Below are 21119 nucleotides of genomic sequence, written 5' to 3' on the forward strand. Positions count from 1 at the left end.
TTTTTAATGTACTGTATTATTTTTCTGTTATATGAACCGAAAACTGTTGCAAACTCTGGCGTTTTTTTTTTATCTAAAAAGATATGTAACGCTGTAATTGATACCAATACAGTATGCCTCTTACAATCTTTAATGAAATAGTGCACCTATATATTTTAAATTAAACCATAGTATTAAATTTAGTGTCCAATTTTGAAGCATTTCAAACTAATTGCGGCTAATCTCTCTCCCCCTTTTTAGGTAAATTTAAAAAGCCCGCCAATTAACATACTTACCCACAATTCCTTGAAGCGTCGAGGAAGCAAGATGGCGTACTGGCCGCGGTTGGACAGGAGTTGACGAAATCAGTATAAAAGATTTACGTCACAAACAGAAACAAAGTAGCTATGCTTTCTACATGAGACAGGTAATAAGTCATATTATTAACTCTGTATGGTTAGAATGATTCTAAATAGTCACTTTACCTTGATTAATACTGGCGGTGCTTGCATCGAAGGTAAACAAGTTTGGGCTCATGTCATGATCATGTTATCGGAATGGTATTTTTCGTTCTTTATAAATCATGACTATATGAATTCCATTTTAATTTATGGTGTATGTCTATTGTGATATTTGATGAATTGATTCGTCATGCGATTGTCAGGTATAACTATTGTAATCGAACTTGCCCCCCCCCCCCCTTATCCCTTACCGCAGTTAGAATACATCTATCAAGCACAGGAGCTCGGTTGTCGGATAGTGGGGTTCTCTATTATTTGTTCCCGAGCACAACAGTGATTAAAATTAGAAATTGTAAGTGTTTTTTTGTTTATTGCAATAAAACCAATGTTTCTATCATTTAAAAAAGGGTATTCTTATATAGTCTGTCCCAAGATATATCCTGAATTCATATTTTGCTTAATTGTTTGATATTTATAAATACCTCAGGGTTCAAACAATGTTCATTCAAAAGTATGAAAAATTTCCAAGATTTCTCAGTCGAAACGCCCCTGTTAGCTTATCAGGTTTCGATACAATGCTACATATTGTGATGTCTACTGGGATTTTGTATTGCAGCACTTAGCCTGATTGATAACGTTGTAAAATTGCGCTATGTTCTCCAAGTGTATTCCAAATGGAGAAAAGATGTAAACATTCCCCATTATAAATCTCCGTAAAGAATCTTTTTTTGTTCCTGTGAATTTAACGAGTGAAAGATGATAATGTGTCAATGAAATTATCCCTTTCAACTATGTCAATTGCACTTCTTTCACAGGTATGTGTTTTATTTTTATTCAAAATCTTCCAAATGTGCTGCACAAATATCTTTGGACAGATTATAAAGAATCCTTGCACCAGCGTAACTGCTTACACCTTTGGTATTTGATCACTTGTTTTATGATGTCAGTAAGCTATAGACTTGAATTTAACCTGATAAGTAATGTGGCAGAATCAATATATATATAATATATATATGATACATGATATTGGATTTTAAGGGTGTTCCCACCATGCTATGTTTTAAACAAGTTCTCCAATTTCTATAACAATATCTGATGAGATCTAGGTTGAAAAATTATCAAATACCGGTAAGTTGCCTATATCGTCTGACTACATCTGTGTGCTGCATAATAAACGCATCGTATCAAAATGTACTAGGTACTTGCCAAGCTTATCAAAAGCAATAGAAGTTGATGCAGACTCTCCATATAATCACTTAGGAGATCCAAAGCATATGATAAAAAGAGGAATCTTTAGGCGGGATTTTTGCTCTCTCTAGACTTATCATATGTTTCAGAACATCTCAGTGATTATATAAATGGAGAATTTACACAACTCAAATCTAAACTACTTGAATGAAATATATAAAAGGTCAGTCATGATAAACAAGATAATTGATTGGTAATTTTTTTTTAACACAATTTAAAGAAATACTTATCCATGTCTCACTGCAGACAAGGTGTAGGGCAGTTACCAAAACAATGGAAATATAATTTTTGCTTAAAACTGTTAAAAAGTTACATCTATTTTTAAGTAGGGGTGTTAAATATGATGGGTAATTAACTTGTGATTTTTTTTGCATATTTCTTATAATTAATATTTTTGTGGAAAACTGCATATAAAAATATAAATAGCTTAATCAAGCTATTCTGAATAGCTTTATTAGACTATATAGCTGTTTTAAGCTATAAAGCTAAATCAAGAGATTGTGCTGGACCTGTCTATAAAGTTGAATTGTGACAAGTTAAAAAAAATCTACTGCTATACAAATATTGAAAATATCAGTGATAAAAAGATGTAGATAGGAGAATATCATTTTAATGATAGAACATCCTACCTCCTACCCCCACCAGCACCTCACGCACAAATCTCTAAAAACAAAATTATTTGTATGTTACATTACTGGTTAATTTTTTTCATTAGGTGGATGAAGTTTTGAAAGCAAAAACTCAAGATGTATGAACAAGGAAAAACAGTGATCAATGATCAGTTGATCCTTGAGGAAGATTACGATGAAAATTATCAACCCAGTGAGGAAGGTATGTCATAACTGTAGGATTGGACATCTTTTCCATTCTTGAATATCAAGTTATAAATATCTTAATCATTATTGTATATTAACTGATAACATCTCTTTTATTTACACAGTTAAAAAGTTATTTTCACTTTTGTTATCTGAAGTTTTTGATAATATCAATATCTAATTCAATGTTTTTCAGAAATTTTTGAATATGCACAAATTATTGGGATTGATCCTAAAACAGAGCCCCACCTGATTTACATCGCTAGGGAGGGGATATGTGCCCCTCTACCAGACCATTGGAGACCATGGTAAGTCAACATGGAATGCAATTTTAAATTTTACCAGAAAATTTGAATATATCTTAGAAGTGTGGATACAGTAAAGTTTCCAAGCAAAATATAACTATGTTAATCTTTCACTTTGCAGTCAAGATCCAAAGGGGGACATTTACTACTTCAACTTTGCTTCTGGAGAGAGTATATGGGATCACCCATGTGATGAGTTCTACAGAAAAATGGTCATGGAAGAAAGGAAGAAACTGTCCATGAATAGAGGAGGTAAGACCACTGACCAGGAACTATATATAAGGATAAGTTCACAAGTTTTTGAACAGAGTTTAGTAAAAAACGGTGTTTTAAAAAAAGATGGAAAAAATAATTGCATTATTATATCTTATGGATAATGCTCAACAATCTCTTCCATTTACAGGTCCCCCAGCTCGCGGCGGTCCCACAGCAGGAAGTTCTGCAGGTAGATACAGATTTGATCAGATTTACACGTACTGCTATAAAGACAGTTTATGAATGAATTAGTGAAATCACACACTTAAAGATGCTGCAAATAACCAGCTTGATGTCAATGACATTTGATAACTTATATTTAATCAAGGGGCAAAGAAAGGAAAAGGGGGCAAAGCAGATGGAGGAAAGAAAAAAGACAAGAAAAACAAAGCTGCAGAGAAGGTACAGGGCTTACATGTTGTATGTTAAGCAGTTGAATATTTATATAAATGTCAAACAATCGCATGTTGTACCAATTTTAAAATTGTCACTTATTTCAGCTTGGGCCATTGAAAGCTGAGCAGAGTAAAGGAATACCCTCCATGCACAGAAACTCCTCAGGGCTGGAGCCCATGATGTCTTCCAGTGGCCAGTTAGCTCCCCTGAGGGGATCTGCTGGAAACAGCCAGCCAGTATGTATTGTAGAAGTCTTAATTTTATATGTATATATACCTACATACATGTACAATGCCTTTTTTGCCTTCTCAGAAAAAAAGTAAAAATAAATGACTGCTGTACATGTATATTTGAACCTTGCTATTTGGAACTCGATGAGACTAAGAGAGAACATCAAGATATCTTAGGATATGAGATAGCGATTAAAAATACATTAAGCTTAAGGGATAGGAGTTTGGACTTTCAACTCTATCGGCATATCCATGGTATATTTATCATGAGATACATATAATGGTGTTAAGATCTGTAGTTCAACTGTATTTAAGATCAAAATGGAAAAACAACATTTAAAAAACAAACATTTAGTTTCCATATTTACAGAAAATGGGTCATTAAATTTTGTGCTAAACCCTTTTTTCTTTACTAGAGTTCCTCTTCTGTAAGTGTCTTTAACCTGCTGATTAGCATGTAGAGTGCATTGGCAATTCATGTCATTTCATGATGTGCATGCCAGTTCAATTCATTGCCTTGATGATACTCATCCAACATTTTGTTGTTAAATTTGTTTATTTGTTAAAAATTTAAATATAATATCAGTGAATTGTTGGAAGTTTCCTTATTTTTTGGTTTTATTGCTGAAGAACCTGGATCAGCGTTTAAATAATTCCATTGCAACAAATGATTTACAGTAGACTAATGTTTATCCAGTGTGTTTTATTTTATCTTGCTGGGATTTACACAACTTAGTGGGGAAAAATTTGTATTATAAATATATAGAGATTACATTGGTCTTTTATATCACATTTTATATCGCACAATTATTTTAAAATAATTCAAAAATTAAAATCCACTAACATTCATGTCCTTGTGAATTGGAGCAATTAACATTACATTAGTATCTTGTATAAGGATTACTGGTGCATATTAGTCAGTTCTTTAATTTAATGAACAAGTGCACAAAACCTGTGCAAATTAAATTTCCCTATGTATTGTTTAAAGGATATTATGCAGTGTAGCAAAACATTTAGCAGGAACAATGTCAGCTTATTGTGTATTCCATAAAGAAAGTTTATTTAGAATAATGTTAGAAAATGTCCACTGAATGCAGGGAAATATTCGCCCGTTTTTTATTTTCACCATTTTTGCCCCTTTCGTCCTCATTGTCAGTGAGTGATTTTAAGAATGGGCAAATTTCAATGTCTCAAATTATTTCTCTTTTTAAAGCACAACTTTTGTTTGGGTGAATTGAAGACAGGGTGAAATCGTTCACAAGTGAAGAAGGGCAAATTAACATTGGGCGAAAAATAACTGTTTAGAGTATATTGACCATTTAATATGTGTATCTGTACATGTATGTACACATATGATTGAGCTTAACTTTCATTTTTCATTAGCGTATCATGCAATGTAAATACATGAACACTAAGGAGTAGCAGAAATATTTACAAGTATTGTAAACATATAAAGCAGTAGTGTAGAGCCATTACAAATGTAACTTAATTGGAGAGTGTAGATAATGCTTCGAGAATGATTCAAGTCTTTGAAAAGAAAGACATAGATGCAAGTTCCTGTAAATTTTGAAGAACTTTTACTGATAAGTAAGGTGTGACTTTAAAATTTAAGGATTAACTTCTGACTGTTTAGGTGAAGTCCAGTCTCAACACAACAACAGGTTCCTTTAAGTCCAACAATCCTAATGCTCTCAGTAAGAGTGGGAACCTGACCAGCAGTATGAGTATACCCATCTACTCGACAGAGTATGAGGAGGACGAGATCGAGCGTCCGGTCCATGAGGTGGATTACCAGGTAGTCATCAGTTCAATGTGTAATGGTCTAATGGACCCCCTAAACAAGTAAAACCAGGGCTCACTCTGTAAGATTGGCTTTATTGATGTATTTATGAACATAAAAGTATCACCCAGTATAACAATTGTAGAATGTACATGTATGTGATTGAGAAATCCCATTGTGATTGAAAGAAGTTTGTTTCGTTTGAACAATAGGAGTCTGATGAGGGGAGTGAAAAGTCGAAGCTTGAGACAGAGTCAGAAGACAGCGAAGATTACGGCAAAGATATTGTAAGCCTCCTCTAATGTAGATTTTCCTGAGTTATAGTAATTCATTTTATATGTTCACTTGGTTGATAGCCTATGGAATATGCAATTATTAGCAAATTGTATACATGTGTTTTAACAAGTATGAAATCTCTGGACTAAGAGATTATTGTTGATGATTAGAGTGTGAAAGGAAAGTATAAAATTGTTGCAGGATTTTGGGATCGATAAGAACCTGTCAGAGAGAATCATGGACATGGCCATAGAAAATTTAGACCCAGTGAGGGGCTCCCTGGAAAAGGTAAGATCTGCTTTGTACATTTGTTGTCTGTAGAAGTGAAATCAGGGTAATTGGACTTAATATGTCAAAGTTCAGAACATATGCGTATATCTGTAATGGGAACATTTTTATTCTTAAGTTGCAGGATTTTGAAGGCACAATGTCTGCTATGTCCACAGCCAGGGTTGAGTCCCCTGGGGGTAAAATCAGCCCTTTGGATAGAATGGAAGAGGATCGGAAAAGACGGGCAGAAATAGCAGCCAGTGCTGCAGAACGGTAAAGGAATATTCTATGTGATTCACATGGTATAGACAGACTGATCTTATCATTGCACTAATATTTCTATGGAATTCCAGTCCTTGGCATGATTTACAATTTCATCTTCTGTTAAAACAATTAAACTAAAAAGTTAATAAATTGTAATTCCTGAATAGCATTTAACATTACCATAATTTGCTGAATATAATATGTACCTTTTTTTGGAAAAACTTCTTTAAGTGAAAATGGCACATATACCCAAAGGGTAATACACCCAAAAGAATTTTGACACTTTTTTTTCAACAGGTAAAAAATTAGCTATTGTAATTCAGTACATATGCTTCTTATAGAAATGCTACTTCTGATTGGTTACTGCATTTTTTAAACAATTAACCCCTTCACGGTAACTGCGGTACTGCTCTTTTGCAGGGCAAAATGACATAGTTTGGTGAAATATGACGTAACGTCAATTGTTTCAATTACGTCATTTAATTATCTACCTAATGAAATTTCGGCAAAGTATATCATTTTGCCCTGCAAGATAGCAGTACCGCAGTTATCGTGAAGGGGTCTATTGAAAATAAGTGTTGGGGCGTATTATTATAGTATTATTTGCACATTTATTATATTCAGCAAATTACGATATGTTTAGTTTTAGATCTGTGATAGAAATAGATTGATTATTATTTTTTTAAATTTTGATCAAATAAGAGATAGGTAATGTGGTCTCAAAGAGAATTTGTGAATAAGTAAGCTTTGTGTATATTTTGCACACAGGCGTCTGATCGGTCAGGACAGTTATCATTCCTATGAGAAGTAGGTCCCTTGTGTGAGCTTTAATTGGTGTGTTCAAGGAAACTCCTCTTCCTCTGGCTTGGTGCTTTCCTCTTTATGATCTCAATCCTCTTCTTTTAATTAATGCAGTTAGTTTTGCTCACAAAGATGGAATATTACTTTATATTATTCATTTTACTGATCAGCACAAACACTTAATCTAATAACTTGTTTGATCCTGATATCCTATATAATTGTGTAATTAAGAGACATGTACGTCAGTGTGTTTTTGCTATTTACATGGAAGTACATGTGACAGTCTTCCTTTCTAATGCTTTTAATTTTTGGAATCTCTTTATATTGTCGCTACCCCTAGAAAATAGCACACACATGCTGTTATTCACTGTTTGGCAATTGCTTTTAAATTTAATAATCATTAGTTTAAATAGAGCAGAGTTAATGTTGATGTTTGTCTGTCACAGGAAATCCGACCTTCATGATGAGAACCAGTTAAGGGCCAGCTATGACAATTCACTGATGGAACTCGAGAAAAAGCTTCGCCAGGAACATGATAATCGAAAACTGGAACTATTTGAGGTAAAATTCTGTGGCTTCAGCAGCTACTGTGGCTTCTGTCACCTGTTGAACTTTTACCATCAGTCTGATAAACAGGTTGACCTGTTGAACTTTTACCATCAGTCTGATTAACAGGAGAAATTATACCTCCGTATGTCTGCTTGAAGACTTGAACAGTTTGGGTTCAGTTTTAATGTATTATCAAATATTTTTTAGGAAAAAGATATCAAATTACGAAAACTGCAAGATGAAGTAAAGAGAGAGTTAGAAGAGGAGGAGAGGAAAATAATGAAGGACAAGGAGCAACAAGTCAAGTAGGTGTCAATAAACTCAGCAATATTTATCATCTTTGGAAAGGCAGTACTTCAGATTTTCATTAGAAAAGTTACTATGTAAATTAATATTCTGGATGTACTATCTTACTGAGTGTACAGATATTTTTTTGCAAGTTGTGATTCGTAGTATAAAGTTGGTAGGAAATTTGAGCTTCTGATATATATTTAAAGCTGAACACCGCTCATAAATAGCCACTGTCACACAGATATCTGGTTTATAAACCCTTCGATTTTGTTACACCCGATTGCACACCTGAAACTCGTGGCCGACGTGTTGTTTTCCTTTCATGGTTTTTGGAATTTATGCATTTTATTCTTATTTTATGTGTATATTTTGTTTGTAAATTATATTTTGACCAGTTTAATTGATGTTAGTATTCTCCTAGCTTGAAAAAAGTGCGTAAAACTTGATAATTTCATCGCGACCGAGTAACACAGCGAGGCAAGATGTACGTCCACACAGGTGAGACCTCTACAGCAAAATACTTTAAACTACTAAGAGGTCTCCAGCTTATATAGGGGTTGTAGGGATAACAGTAGTGAGAGAGAAATATGGTGGACAGTGCCTATTTACGAGCGGTGTTCAGCTTTAACATTGTAAGAGAGATAGGAGAAGAAAGAAAAACTGTTGAATATGATTTGTTTACATATTGTGTCCCTTATCAGAGAGTTGGAGGAAAAGGTAAAAAAGGAGTTAGATAAACTGCAAAAGGAACTAGCAGACAAAAATAGTGAGCAGATTAAAGGGCTTCAAGAGCAGATAGAAAATGAGCAAAAAGAGAAAGAATTGGAGCTGCGGTAAAAACATGCAATAAATGTTGTGTTGCATGCTCCCTCATGGGATCATTGTAGGATGTTTGTTCTCAGATGGGATCTGATATTATTAGTGTCTAATGACAGATGGGATATGACTTGAATCCTGTCAGATTGGCCTAGTTTGTGTTGCATGCGTTGTAGAAGTACAGCTATGGTGTTTTCTCTCAGATGGGATCTGAATTATTTTGTTGTTGATGCAGGGTGGGATTGATGTTGTAATGCATGCTGTATGAAGGAATCAAAATTGTGCTTGTTGTTAGATAGGACATTGTGTGTGTGCATGCTCTCAGATGGGATTAATGTGGTGGATGTGAAAGGAGATGTATGGAAAAGCTGTGGTAGGGTGTGTGGTTTAGGATTGAATATGGAATCAGTATCTCAAATAAGATGGGGGGGGGGGGCAGGGGATTTATTAATAGGATACATGAATACCAGTGAAATTGTTAGAAATTGTTAAGAATTTGTATAAAGATGTGCGTCAAGGATCTCAATTCTGTACGAATCAGATCTTAATTGATGATGTCTATTAAAAATATGAAATTAGGAAATGATCACATGTGAGACACATTACATGAATATGATGCATAACCAGGTTTCAACTCTGACTTCAGGCAACAGATGGAATCTGCCCTAGAGAAGTTGAGGAATGAGGTCGGATCTCTACAGAGAGAGGAACAGACCAAACTGGAGGAGGAGAAAAGGAAATGTCTGGAGAGGCTTCAGCAGCAGGTAACATACACACCATACATTACGAGGCAGCAGCCAGTAAGTGGTAGTGACTAAAAGGTGATTTAGAGCTGTCAAATGTGGTTTATTAAGGTGGATCTTGCGACTGCCAGTGAACAAAAGCGACTAGAGAACCAGAAGCAGGAAGCCATAGAAAGCATGCAGTCCAAACAGAAGTACGAGCTGGACAACCTTAAGGATGACCTAGAGAGGAAGCACCGGGAGAAAGTGGACCGACTCAGGACAGAGCAGGCGGAGCGGCACGATGAGGTGTGTACACCAGGGGGGTATATACCCTATTTTGTTGAAGTTCAAGACTTGACAAAGGGTAATTAGTGTGTTAAGGCATATGATTGAGCTGTTATATATAAGTATTTGACTGAGAAGACTGTCCCAGGACAGATAAGGTGGTTTTTTTTATCCTCATGCAATAAAGTGGGCAGAGTTGCATGAATGCAATTGTATGTTGGTTGATTGGGATTTTGGTGTATGCTAAAATTGAATAGAAGTAAAAGTTCACATCAGATTTTCTCTTGCATCCTGAGTGTGAAATATGCTATTTGGCCCAAATTATTTTATTAAAAGATGCTCCACTATGTGAAACCCAGGTATTAATTGTTTTATATCAAATTGGATGTATAAAGAAGATGAAAAAAAATGTAGACATATTCACTTTGAAAGAACAGAATCAAGATATAAGTGATATTTTAATACATGTATCTTTGAAATGAATGCACTTGTTTGTAACACTGAAGTTGATATTTCAGGACATGAAGAGGATCAAGGATGAGATCAAGCGTCTTCAGGAGCAGGAACGAGAGCAGAAGGAGCAAGAGCTTGAAATGGCGAGACAGCGACAGAAAGCCATCGACGACCTGGACAGGGGGGTAGGTGTATATAATGGAGGCGCTCTAACAAAGATAGGGGGGTAGGTGTATCTAATGGATGCAGTCTAACAAAGACAGGGGGGGGGGGGGGGGGTAGGTGTATCTAATGGAGGTGCCCTAACAATTACAGGAGGGGTAGGTGTATCTAATGGAGGCAGGCTAACAATTACAGGCGGTTAGGTGTATCTAATGAAGGCAGGCTAACAAAGACAGGGGGTAGGTGTATCTACTGGAGGCAGGCTAACAAAGACAGGGGGGTATAGGTGTATCTAATGAAGGCACTTTAACAAAGACAGGGGGGTATAGGTGTATCTTTAACAAAGACAGGAGGGTAGGTGTATCTACTGGAGGCAGGCTATCAAAGACAGGGGGGTATAGGTGTATCTAATGAAGGCACTTTAACAAAGACAGGAGGGGGTAGGTGTATCTTTAACAAAGACAGGAGGGTAGGTGTATCTACTGGAGGCAGGCTAACAAAGACAGGGGGGTATAGGTGTATCTAATGAAGGCACTTTAACAAAGACAGGAGGGTAGGTGTATCTTTAACAAAGACATTGGGGTAGGTGTATCTTAGAAGGCACTCTAACAACAACTGATAAAACAAGTTCAACAAGTTTTATTAATGCCTTTCCTCCCCATGGCTGTACACTGTGGAGGAGATTGTAGAGCTGGTATGTTTGTTTGAAACTTGATGAGGTATTGTTACTTTAGCTTGATGAGGTATTGTTATTTTAGCTTGATGAGGTGTTGTTATTTTAAACTTGATGAGGTGTTGTTATTTTAGCTTGATGAGGTGTTGTCAGAGAGACGGCAGGAAATCAAGCAGCAGCAGCAGAAGGAGCTGTCTCGTGTCCAGGAGGATCACTCGGGCCGACTACGCAAGATACGACAGGAGTATGAGGAAAAGGTCAGTTCATTACGCAGTCTGCGTATAGACTGGTCCAGTGATCTTGTATTAAAAGCTACCCAGTAATCAATGCTGAGAGTATGCATATTGTATTAAAAACTGCCCTCTAAATCTTGCAGAGAATAGTGGATATTGAGTATAAGAAACATTTTATGTGTAAAGTTATTGAAGTTGAATAGCAGTTTTGAAAATGTTATGAAAATGAAAAAGACGATTAGATATTAAATAACATAGCATACTTAATTTCTTATGTTCTGTTGATGAAAAGTTAATTTATTTAATTTTGCTTCAGTTGTAATATTAAGCAAACTTTTTTTCATATGTTTTTTCAGGAGGATGATGAAAAGAAATTGCTGAATGAGAAATTAGATGCAGAAAAAAGAAGAATGCAGAAACAGTATGAGAAGGAATCAGATGATCTCCGGCGGAATTATGAACGCAAAAAGGAAACACTGGCCGAGCAGCTAGAAGATGAGGTACAGTTCTTGCTTATTTTGTTACAATGTACATTTTTAGATAAAAGCTAGCTAGAAATGAGGTAGTCCTTGATTAATTTGTAATTGTTACACATTGTCAGATATCTTGTAGCAATAGCACTATGCTTTCAAAAAACAACATTTTGAAGGAGAATGTAACAATGGATATTTCTAATTGTCAATTTAAGTTGAAACAAGCAGTAGTAGTAATGAAGGATGAACAAAACCAAAAAGTCAGACAGGTAAACCCAGCATGAATAGACATGTAATGTGAATGATCGGTGTATTTAAGTCTGAATCCGTCCATTGAATGAGGTGTATGGACAGTCACTTGGCTTTTATGTTATACCGACACATGTTTATATGTACAGCATGGAATACGAACCACAGCTGATTAAACTCTCACTTTTTTGTTCCTAGATTTTTTTTAAAGTAACAGCAAAGCAAGCATGGACATGTACAATTTAGTTAAGCTATCTGAAAGATACAATCTAGCTATGCTAGATGTATCTGAAACATCAATATTGTGATTATCATTGACATGTTATAGTGAGTTAAGAAACCACTGTTTGTTAATTTTAAAAACCCATATCTTTGTGATTTGATTCATAATTTTTTTTTCCCCATCCAATCAAGTTTTAAGACTGGGTGTGTGCACATCCTGTATTTCTTGAAAAATTAACCACTAGTCTATTGATAGAAAATTGTTTTAATTAGCAGCAAGCACAAACGTAAGCATCTCATTACATGCATATTCATTTCTCAGGAAGAGGAGTTCCAGGATAAAAGAGCTGAATTAGAGAGAAAGAAGCTTCAGATTGAAAAAGAATTCAAGAATTTGGACACTCAGGTACAAGACAGAAAAAATCTACATATTACAGTAGACATATTAGCTTCCATTGAAATTTGAAACAGGATATTTGTTATTTATTACATATTTGGGATTAATGATATAGATTGGATACAATATTAATTTTGAATTCTATTGTAGGAAAGAAAACTAGAAGAGAAAAGAAAGGCGTTCAGAGAAAATACAGCTAGCTTTGACAGAGAGCAAGATGTAAGTCTTGTACAGACTGTTACTGTCTCATTATGTCTCAGTGAGAGGAGTTAAAATGAGACTTTGTGATTGGTTTGTACATTGTGTCTGATTTGTTGATACTCTGTGTTTTTAGGATGCGTTCAGCAGTAGAAACACCAATCTGAGTGCCAAGGAGTTGGAGAGAATGAAGGAGGAACGTCGCCAGTACCAGGAGGAAATCCGTCAGGAGCGAGAGGAGCTCGACCAGCTGAAGGCTGAGAAACGAGCCCTCGAAGCTGACATCACCAAACTCAAAATGAACAAAGAGCAGCTCACTCGTAAACTTAGGTCAGTTTTAGTGTGAATTATTGGAAGTGTAAGAAATATTGATTCTATGACTGAAGTTAACCCTGATCAAATGCATCATGAATTTTAAATTTGTTTGGACAGTGACCTCAGGGATCGAATTGATAAGAAAGGTAAGGATATTGAGCACCTGAACCAGAAGATTATCCAGGCTGCTGAGGAGACCAAGTCTATCGCGGAGGAGAGAATCCGTGCCACCCACACAGGTCGACGCCCTCCCAGTCAGGCCAGGCAGGACAGTATGGAGGGGGAGGAGGACCTTATTAGTGGTAAAGTACTGTACTCACACATTGTACCTTATCTGTAGTAGGGGGTCAAGCAGAGTAAAAAAGATAACCACACTGTAATCAATTGTACAATAGTGGAAGCTATTGTACCACATCAGTGGTAGGGATCAGGCAGATAAACACAAATAGCCACGCTGTGCTCAAACATTGTATCTCTTTGTGGTGGGGTAAAGCAGAGTCACACAAATAGCCACACTGTATTCAAACATAGTACCTGTACCTCCATAGTGGTAAGGGAGAAGCAAAGTCACACAAATAATCACACTACTGTTCTCCTGCACTTGGTCTGTCACAATAATTTTCATTATTTTGCAGATGTTCCTGAAAGGCCCAGGAAAAAGTACAGCTTTGCCGAGGATAGAACTGATGATGATGTGAGTTAAAAGAGTTACCTTTCTTTGGTTGTAAAGGTACTGACTTTTCACTAATAGGGAGCAGTGTTCTGATAGTTATATTGTGTTTGACAGGAGTTGTCCTCCATGACTGGCAGATACTGGCAGGACCTTCTCACAGAGGAAGACAGTATCTTGGATTACGCTCCTGTTGAGCGACAGAACTATGGGTAGGTAATCCTCTGACTATTATTGTTGCTGTTAATAGATCCACAGTTTAACAAAATCATTTTGACAAACAGCAATGTGATGTAGGTCAATGTATATCATTGTTGGCCATTCAGTTTAATGTAATAGAAATCAAAAAGTTTTCCCAATTCTATGTCCTACCTACAGAGCTAAAATAGTTTACTTGAAGGCAGCATTATTTTCAGCTTATTTTAATGTGTCCGCAATATAGTTACCCGGTACTAGATAGTTACATCACACTGAAATCCCATGGTCATATTTAGATACACAAAACCAACTGATTTCTCAACTCTTATTTTCAGCTTTTCATCATGCTGTCTTTGTTTTTTTTTTAGGGAAGTAAAAGTCCAGATTGCCAAGGAGAATGATTCCATCTTGATGGCCAAGGAATTCCTGAGGAAACAGAGGCAGTCTCTGAAGAGAAGGCAAGCTGCCCTGCTGGCGGCCAAACAGGAGCTAATGAAGGACGTCATCAAACAGAAACAGGGGGTGAGTCATCCCAGGGATAGCGACACACGCCTCACAGCTGGACAGGGGCTGTATGTAGGGCATTAAAATGCAGATTTTGCCTTCGTTTAATCTCAGTAGCTTTCGAGTGTTTTTATAATGACAATATTATTGGGATTGTTTTGTTTGCAGAAAAAAATTGATTCACCCTCTAATAAGTCCAAAGGACAAGTGCGATTTGTAAGAAATTTGAAGTATTAGCTTGTGGTGAATTATGCCTGCATGTCATTTATTGATGTGCAGTGTGTTTCCAAAATGAGTCTCATTTACCAGAGGAAACCTAGTGTTACATAGCCTGAGAGCTATATGTCTGGTAGTGGACGATTAACCTGTCTTGTGTGTGGTCCATAATACATGTTATGTTAACTAAATCTGATTATACCATTGTCCTGTCTTTACATATATGAATGTTTCTTAAGTAAAAATATTTTATAAACCAACATACATGTACAACTGTTGCTAGTGCTCATTAGTGCATTAAAAAATGGGAGAGGAAAAGATACTAATAACATATATGTGCATGACAGAAATATGATTTATAAAATTTATAATGGAAATCAAATGTATATGCTATATAATTTATGTGTACTAACCAAAAAAAGTTTTCAAAATTGAAAACTAAATCAATTTTAAAATTACATGTGGCCAAAATAAATGAAATATTGTAAGTGTTATGTACATGTACTGAATCTTGACTTTAATATCATAAATCTCAATATTCATACCCCGGTATATATAGTACATCTATCACCAAGCCAAATGCATGTACATTTATCATGATGTACTGAATTGATAAGGTTTATAAGGACTAAGGAACATGAACACTGAATACTGAGTTCCAATTTTGTTTGACAGAATCTGACCTCGGAGAGCCCCCATGTTCTGGAGGAAGTGAAACAGAAACTAGAAAAGGAGTCCCTGGACATTGACCACATGGAGTCGCAGGTCAAGACGGGGTCACGCCTGGTGAAGGAGAAGGAGAAGAAACTCCGGCAGATGTCCACTCGCCTCCACCCCGACAACAATGTCAGTAGCCTCTCCCTCAGTTCATACTTGTCACTTGGGTCAAGATTTTTTATTTCAATTTTATGGTACTCACAAAATAGATATGATGCCGATTATGGATTTTAGGAAATGATTTTTTTAGATTAATTAGTTATAGTTTTATGTTGCGATTGCTTTTCAGTCTGGAAGTGAGGAAGAGTACTCTCCCTTTGAGCACCACTGGCGACCTTCCAAAATTCCAACCTGTGACCTCTCTGATGATGAGAGTAGTGGAGTCAGTAGTACAGACAACAGTCTCGATAATGTTCTCAAAGGTACGGCTGCTACCTGCCTAATGATGACACAGGGTTGCTTCTGATAAGAAATGTCCACATATCTAAAGAAGAGTGAAAACTGTTTCTATGTGTTCAAAGTTATAAGAAATTTGGTGTTTTGATATGGACAGGACTTAACTATGACATGTATTCATTTATGTTTTAAACATGAACCTTCTTTGAATGTGAAATGTTAAGTGATACCTTTATAAATTTTTACATTGAATAATACTTAAATGTAACAAATATACATGTATGTGTGCAAACTATATTGGAATTTAAGATTGATTTATAATTTCTTCTGTAGCTTTACAGAAACAAAATGCCCGGATACAGAACGGCACCCCCTTGATGTCCACTTTGCGGTCAGAGGGTGATCCTATCGCCCAGTCTCTACAGAGAATCAACTATGACTTGGCCAAGGTGATCACGATGATTGGAAGCAGTGGGAACAACAGTATGCAAGGTGAGATATAGCCCAGGTGTGCTGCTAATAGTCACTTCCAGCAAGTGACCATTATTTGTTTTATACACACATATACCAAAGTAACTTGGGTGTTCAAAGAATTACATTTTTTTGTAGGAACTACAGAGAAACCAGCCAACTATGTGCCAATCTACGCCCCCTCAGCCCCTCCCAGCCTCCTGGGGAGTTCAGTTCCTGCCTCCCCTCTACAGGCCTGGGCACCCAGCAACCCATACATGTAAGCTTACAAGTAATGGAGGATTTAGTCGTACGCTTAGTGACTCTCTTTCTCCGTGTTTATTATTGAAAATGTTTCATTGTAGACAAAATCCTCAACACAAGGTGGATTACTCCACTCTTGTCATGAATGCTGAACAGTCCTTGGAAAGAAAATGGAGGAAATACTTTGGAGGTAAATGTTTTAGCATTCATAGGACTAAAAAATGGCTATTAAAGAGATATATTGTAATGGTTAAAATGCATGTTGGTATGTCTGGAATACCACAGAATGTTTCTGTGACACTGATGAATGCTGTATTATTTCAGATCGCCGCCCCCCTCTCACTAGTGCCGTACCTGGAACCTTCTCCATGACCACAGGACCAACACCTGTAAGGTATGTATCACTAGCAGGTGGACAGCATGCAGTTTGCAACAAGATGTTAACAACCTTACATTGCCTAATGTGAAGTTGATATGTTTGTTGTGACTTATAGTGGTGATTTAACCCTAATGGTTGAAATGGCTGTTACAGAGAACAGGTCAAACAGCATCTGTAATTGTAGGTGTGATTTAATGCTATAAATGATTGCATTGACAATTACAGAAAGCAGCTTAGTCATTACCTGTAGACTTGTAGTAGTGATATAGTCATTACCTGTAAACTTGTAGTAGTGATAGTCATTACCTGTAGACTTGTAGTAGTGATATAGTCATTATCTGTAGACTTGTAGTAGTGATATAGTCAATACCTGTAGACTTGTAGTAGTGATAGTCATTACCTGTAGACTTGTAGTAGTGATAGTCATTATCTGTAGACTTGTAGTAGTGATAGTCATTACCTGTAGACTTGTAGTAGTGATATAGTCAATACCTGTAGACTTGTAGTAGTGATAGTCATTACCTGTAGACTTGTAGTAGTGATATAGTCATTACCTGTAGACTTGTAGTAGTGATATAGTCATTACCTGTAAACTTGTAGTAGTGATATAGTCATTACCTGTAAACTTGTAGTAGTGATAGTCATTACCTGTAGACTTGTAGTAGTGATAGTCAATACCTGTAGACTTGTAGTAGTGATAGTCAATACCTGTAGACTTGTAGTAGTGATAGTCAATACCTGTAGACTTGTAGTAGTGATATAGTCATTACCTGTAGACTTGTAGTAGTGATATAGTCATTACCTGTAGACTTGTAGTAGTGATAGTCAATACCTGTAGACTTGTAGTAGTGATAGTCAATACCTGTAGACTTGTAGTAGTGATATAGTCATTACCTGTAGACTTGTAGTAGTGATAGTCAATACCTGTAGACTTGTAGTAGTGATATAGTCATTACCTGTAGACTTGTAGTAGTGATACTCATTACCTGTAGACTTGTAGTAGTGATATAGTCATTACCTGTAGACTTGTAGTAGTGATAGTCAATACCTGTAGACTTGTAGTAGTGATATAGTCAATACCTGTAGACTTGTAGTAGTGATATAGTCAATACCTGTAGACTTGTAGTAGTGATATAGTCATTACCTGTAGACTTGTAGTAGTGATAGTCAATACCTGTAGACTTGTAGTAGTGATATAGTCAATACCTGTAGACTTGTAGTAGTGATATAGTCATTACCTGTAGACTTGTAGTAGTGATATAGTCATTACCTGTAGACTTGTAGTAGTGATATAGTCATTACCTGTAGACTTGTAGTAGTGATAGTCAATACCTGTAGACTTGTAGTAGTGATATAGTCATTACCTGTAGACTTGTAGTAGTGATATAGTCATTACCTGTAGACTTGTAGTAGTGATATAGTCATTACCTGTAGACTTGTAGTGATATAAATGTTATATCTATGATTGCATTGACCCGTACAGAGAGCAGCTCAGACATGTTACTTGTACTAGTGATATATTTATTATGTTGACTATTAGAGAACAGCTCGAACAGAATTGTTACTTACATGTATTTTATTGATATATTCCTTATGTTGACTATTACAGAGAACAGCTCAGACAGTACCGCCTCAGCCTACATCACCAGCTCAACACGACTAGCACCACCCAGGACAAACTAGCCGAGCAGAAGGAGTGGCTCAAAAGGTTTGGTCAGGACCTGAACCTAGGGTCCTCGTTCATCCACCCCCCACAATCGGAGCATGGCTCTGTGTATCCTTCTGATAGCTAACTCATGGTAATAGGGAGGAGGGTACAGCTAGAATTTTAAGTGATTGCTAGATAATGTAGGATAGAGCTATTAGAAGTAATCAAATATTCCAAAATCAGAAATTGCCAGAAACTTGATATTGGATGTAGGCTCTATGTCAAAGAAATAAATACATGGTAGGGCATTTAAAGTGGTATGGGACACCTTGCAATATTGATATGGATGAAACTACTACATCATTTTCAAATGAAATTTCAAATGTAGAAATTTTTTTACAAAGGTAAAAAATGTGAAAAAAAAACCCCTCAGCTTGTTTTGAACTAATGATTTGCAGATCATTGATGCATATATAGACATATTTATATAATAATTCATCCTAAATTGTGTCTGACACGTTTAAAACATTAAGTCATTGTTCAGTGTAAAACTTTAATATGTGTGTTGTATTATAACAGGGGGCTATGCGGATTATGAGTGTGGAGTTTGGCTGCTTGCATTAATGCTATCTATACCATATGTATCATCATTTACATTACCAGGTCATCATACAGTACATGTACTTAGTAATAGTGTTTCTTTAGACCTTAACCTGCAGTAGTATTCAGTAGACTGCCTGCTATCTCAGACTCTGGCTGCTGTGTTGTATGACATGGTGCTATGTATACCAATGCCAAGACTGTCTAGTTCTAGAGCTTACTAACAGTGGAGCTCCAAGCTGTCATTAATATTATCAAATCATTTGTAACTAACTGTAACAGTTCCAAAGAATGTTTTGTTTTATAATACTATTACAAGTATGTTATCACATATATATCAAATGTTACCAATAGTCATTTTCTACCTCTAAGTAGTGTTGTTGTGAAACAACAGAATTGTACATTGGTTTGTGGTGCTCTTTCAAGATTCGCTGTGAAATGATTGCAATTGTTTTGTCTTTTTAATTTACTTAGCTTTGCTGTAGCCTCTTTTCATGTTAACACTATTAACCAAGTCATGCTGCATGTTAGATAACAATAGCACAGGCAGCTTATGCTGAAGGTTTTTTTCACCTGCAATTTTTTAAACACTGGTCACAAGATTTTATTGATAAATGGGTGGATCCATGTAGGAGTTTCGGTTTTTCGTAATCCAGACATGGATCTGCTCTGTCGCACAATGTGATTCCCCCGAGTTAGCCTTAACCTACTAACACAGTGACAGCATGATGCTGGGCTCCCACGTCAATGAGACGGAACCGCTGTCCTCCACGCCTCAGCGACGACCATCAGTCCCCGGCGCTGTCCGACTTGAACTGGACGAGTATGATGAAATCAGAGTGAGACAGTTCTAGGTACCACCTGAATACTGCCATGTGTTGGTGGTCGCTCACTAGAGATCATACAGCAGTTGACTGGGCGATAGATCAATTGTCAAAATGATTGCATAGCTGAGAGAACTTGTGGTAGCAAATGGCGTCCCTTTGAAGTACTGAATGTTTTATGTGTAAGAGTATTTTGTACAGTGTTTGAAAAAGTGTCCATTTTTTCTAGATTGATTAAGTGCTGCATATGTAGAGAATTCTCAGTAAATCATGATTGTGATGAATCGTCTATATAGAGGGGAGCTAGATGGACCAGGAGTCTTGTACTGTGTTCACTATGTATTTATAGAAGTATTTATTGCACATAAAGTTCTTCCTTCAGAATTTCCTGATTGGCATACAATTTGTTTGTATATATTATGTAGACTCTCACAGAAATGTTATTTTTATAATCCATGGTATGAATGGTTAACATCATAATTTTTGACTAGAGGTTCTATAATTTTACAATTTGCAACAATTTTACACTCCATGGTCCATTATTCATATCAACGAAATACTTGGGATTTCCGTCCGAATTATGAATAAGAAAATATTTTTATTTACAGTATCTCCTATCGTTGATCTGGGTTGTGACTGACAACTATTTCTGAAGAATCTGTCCATTGTTCTATGTATATTTTATGCAATGTACATGTATATTCATCCACTCAGCATTATGGAGTTTTTTTATTCTCTATTTTTAAATTTTTACATTTCTGATCTGACCATAATGTAACACAGTTTTGCTTGAGATGAAAATAGACATGATGCAATATGTAAAATGATAAATATTATGATATTACAGATTGCAATGGAGGGTCTAATTAAGCTTGTGTATAGGTTGTGTCCTTTACTAGGCCTCCCTCTGACGGCCGCTGTAGAGGGCTGTTTTTATTTATAACTCAGAAACACTGTGATAGCCTGTTGTTAAATATCATTATATCTCATTTGTTATGATACAATAAATACACCAAACGTGTGTTTGTTTTGGTTTTATGCACAGAAAAATATATGACCATTCTCAAAGTGAATTACATGTTTGAAGGGTCCTTTTCTACATTTGAAAGGAAGAGGCGGAATTTAGGCAGAA

The 21119-nt window shown here is 36.2% G+C and overlaps 1 protein-coding gene across 7 annotated transcripts; it reads left to right on the forward strand.

The window, feature by feature from the left end:
- Positions 1-264: 264 nt before the first annotated feature.
- LOC105319256 (centrosomal protein of 164 kDa) lies at positions 265-21008 on the forward strand. Of its 7 annotated transcripts, none has more exons than XM_066074664.1 (36): positions 265-406; positions 2404-2519; positions 2700-2811; positions 2930-3060; positions 3212-3253; positions 3392-3465; positions 3564-3695; positions 5323-5484; positions 5682-5756; positions 5947-6033; positions 6152-6288; positions 7048-7086; positions 7527-7641; positions 7837-7934; positions 8622-8753; positions 9383-9500; positions 9591-9767; positions 10265-10384; positions 11169-11291; positions 11624-11767; positions 12534-12617; positions 12759-12827; positions 12943-13136; positions 13239-13423; positions 13757-13815; positions 13909-14003; positions 14358-14511; positions 14662-14709; positions 15385-15555; positions 15716-15848; positions 16156-16314; positions 16432-16552; positions 16638-16726; positions 16861-16930; positions 18525-18689; positions 19882-21008. In XM_066074664.1, the coding sequence occupies exons 2-36, from the start codon at positions 2435-2437 to the stop codon at positions 20015-20017; spliced, it is 4035 nt and encodes a 1344-aa protein (XP_065930736.1). In that variant the 5' UTR covers positions 265-406; positions 2404-2434; the 3' UTR covers positions 20018-21008. The 7 variants fall into 7 exon arrangements, with proteins under 7 accessions (XP_065930736.1, XP_065930737.1, XP_065930740.1 ...); XM_066074665.1 differs by having other exon boundaries at positions 6158-6288; XM_066074668.1 differs by having other exon boundaries at positions 19283-20024.
- Positions 21009-21119: the final 111 nt, after the last annotated feature.

This window comes from Magallana gigas, chromosome 2, assembly GCF_963853765.1.
Source record: "Magallana gigas chromosome 2, xbMagGiga1.1, whole genome shotgun sequence".
NCBI lineage: Eukaryota > Metazoa > Mollusca > Bivalvia > Ostreida > Ostreidae > Magallana > Magallana gigas.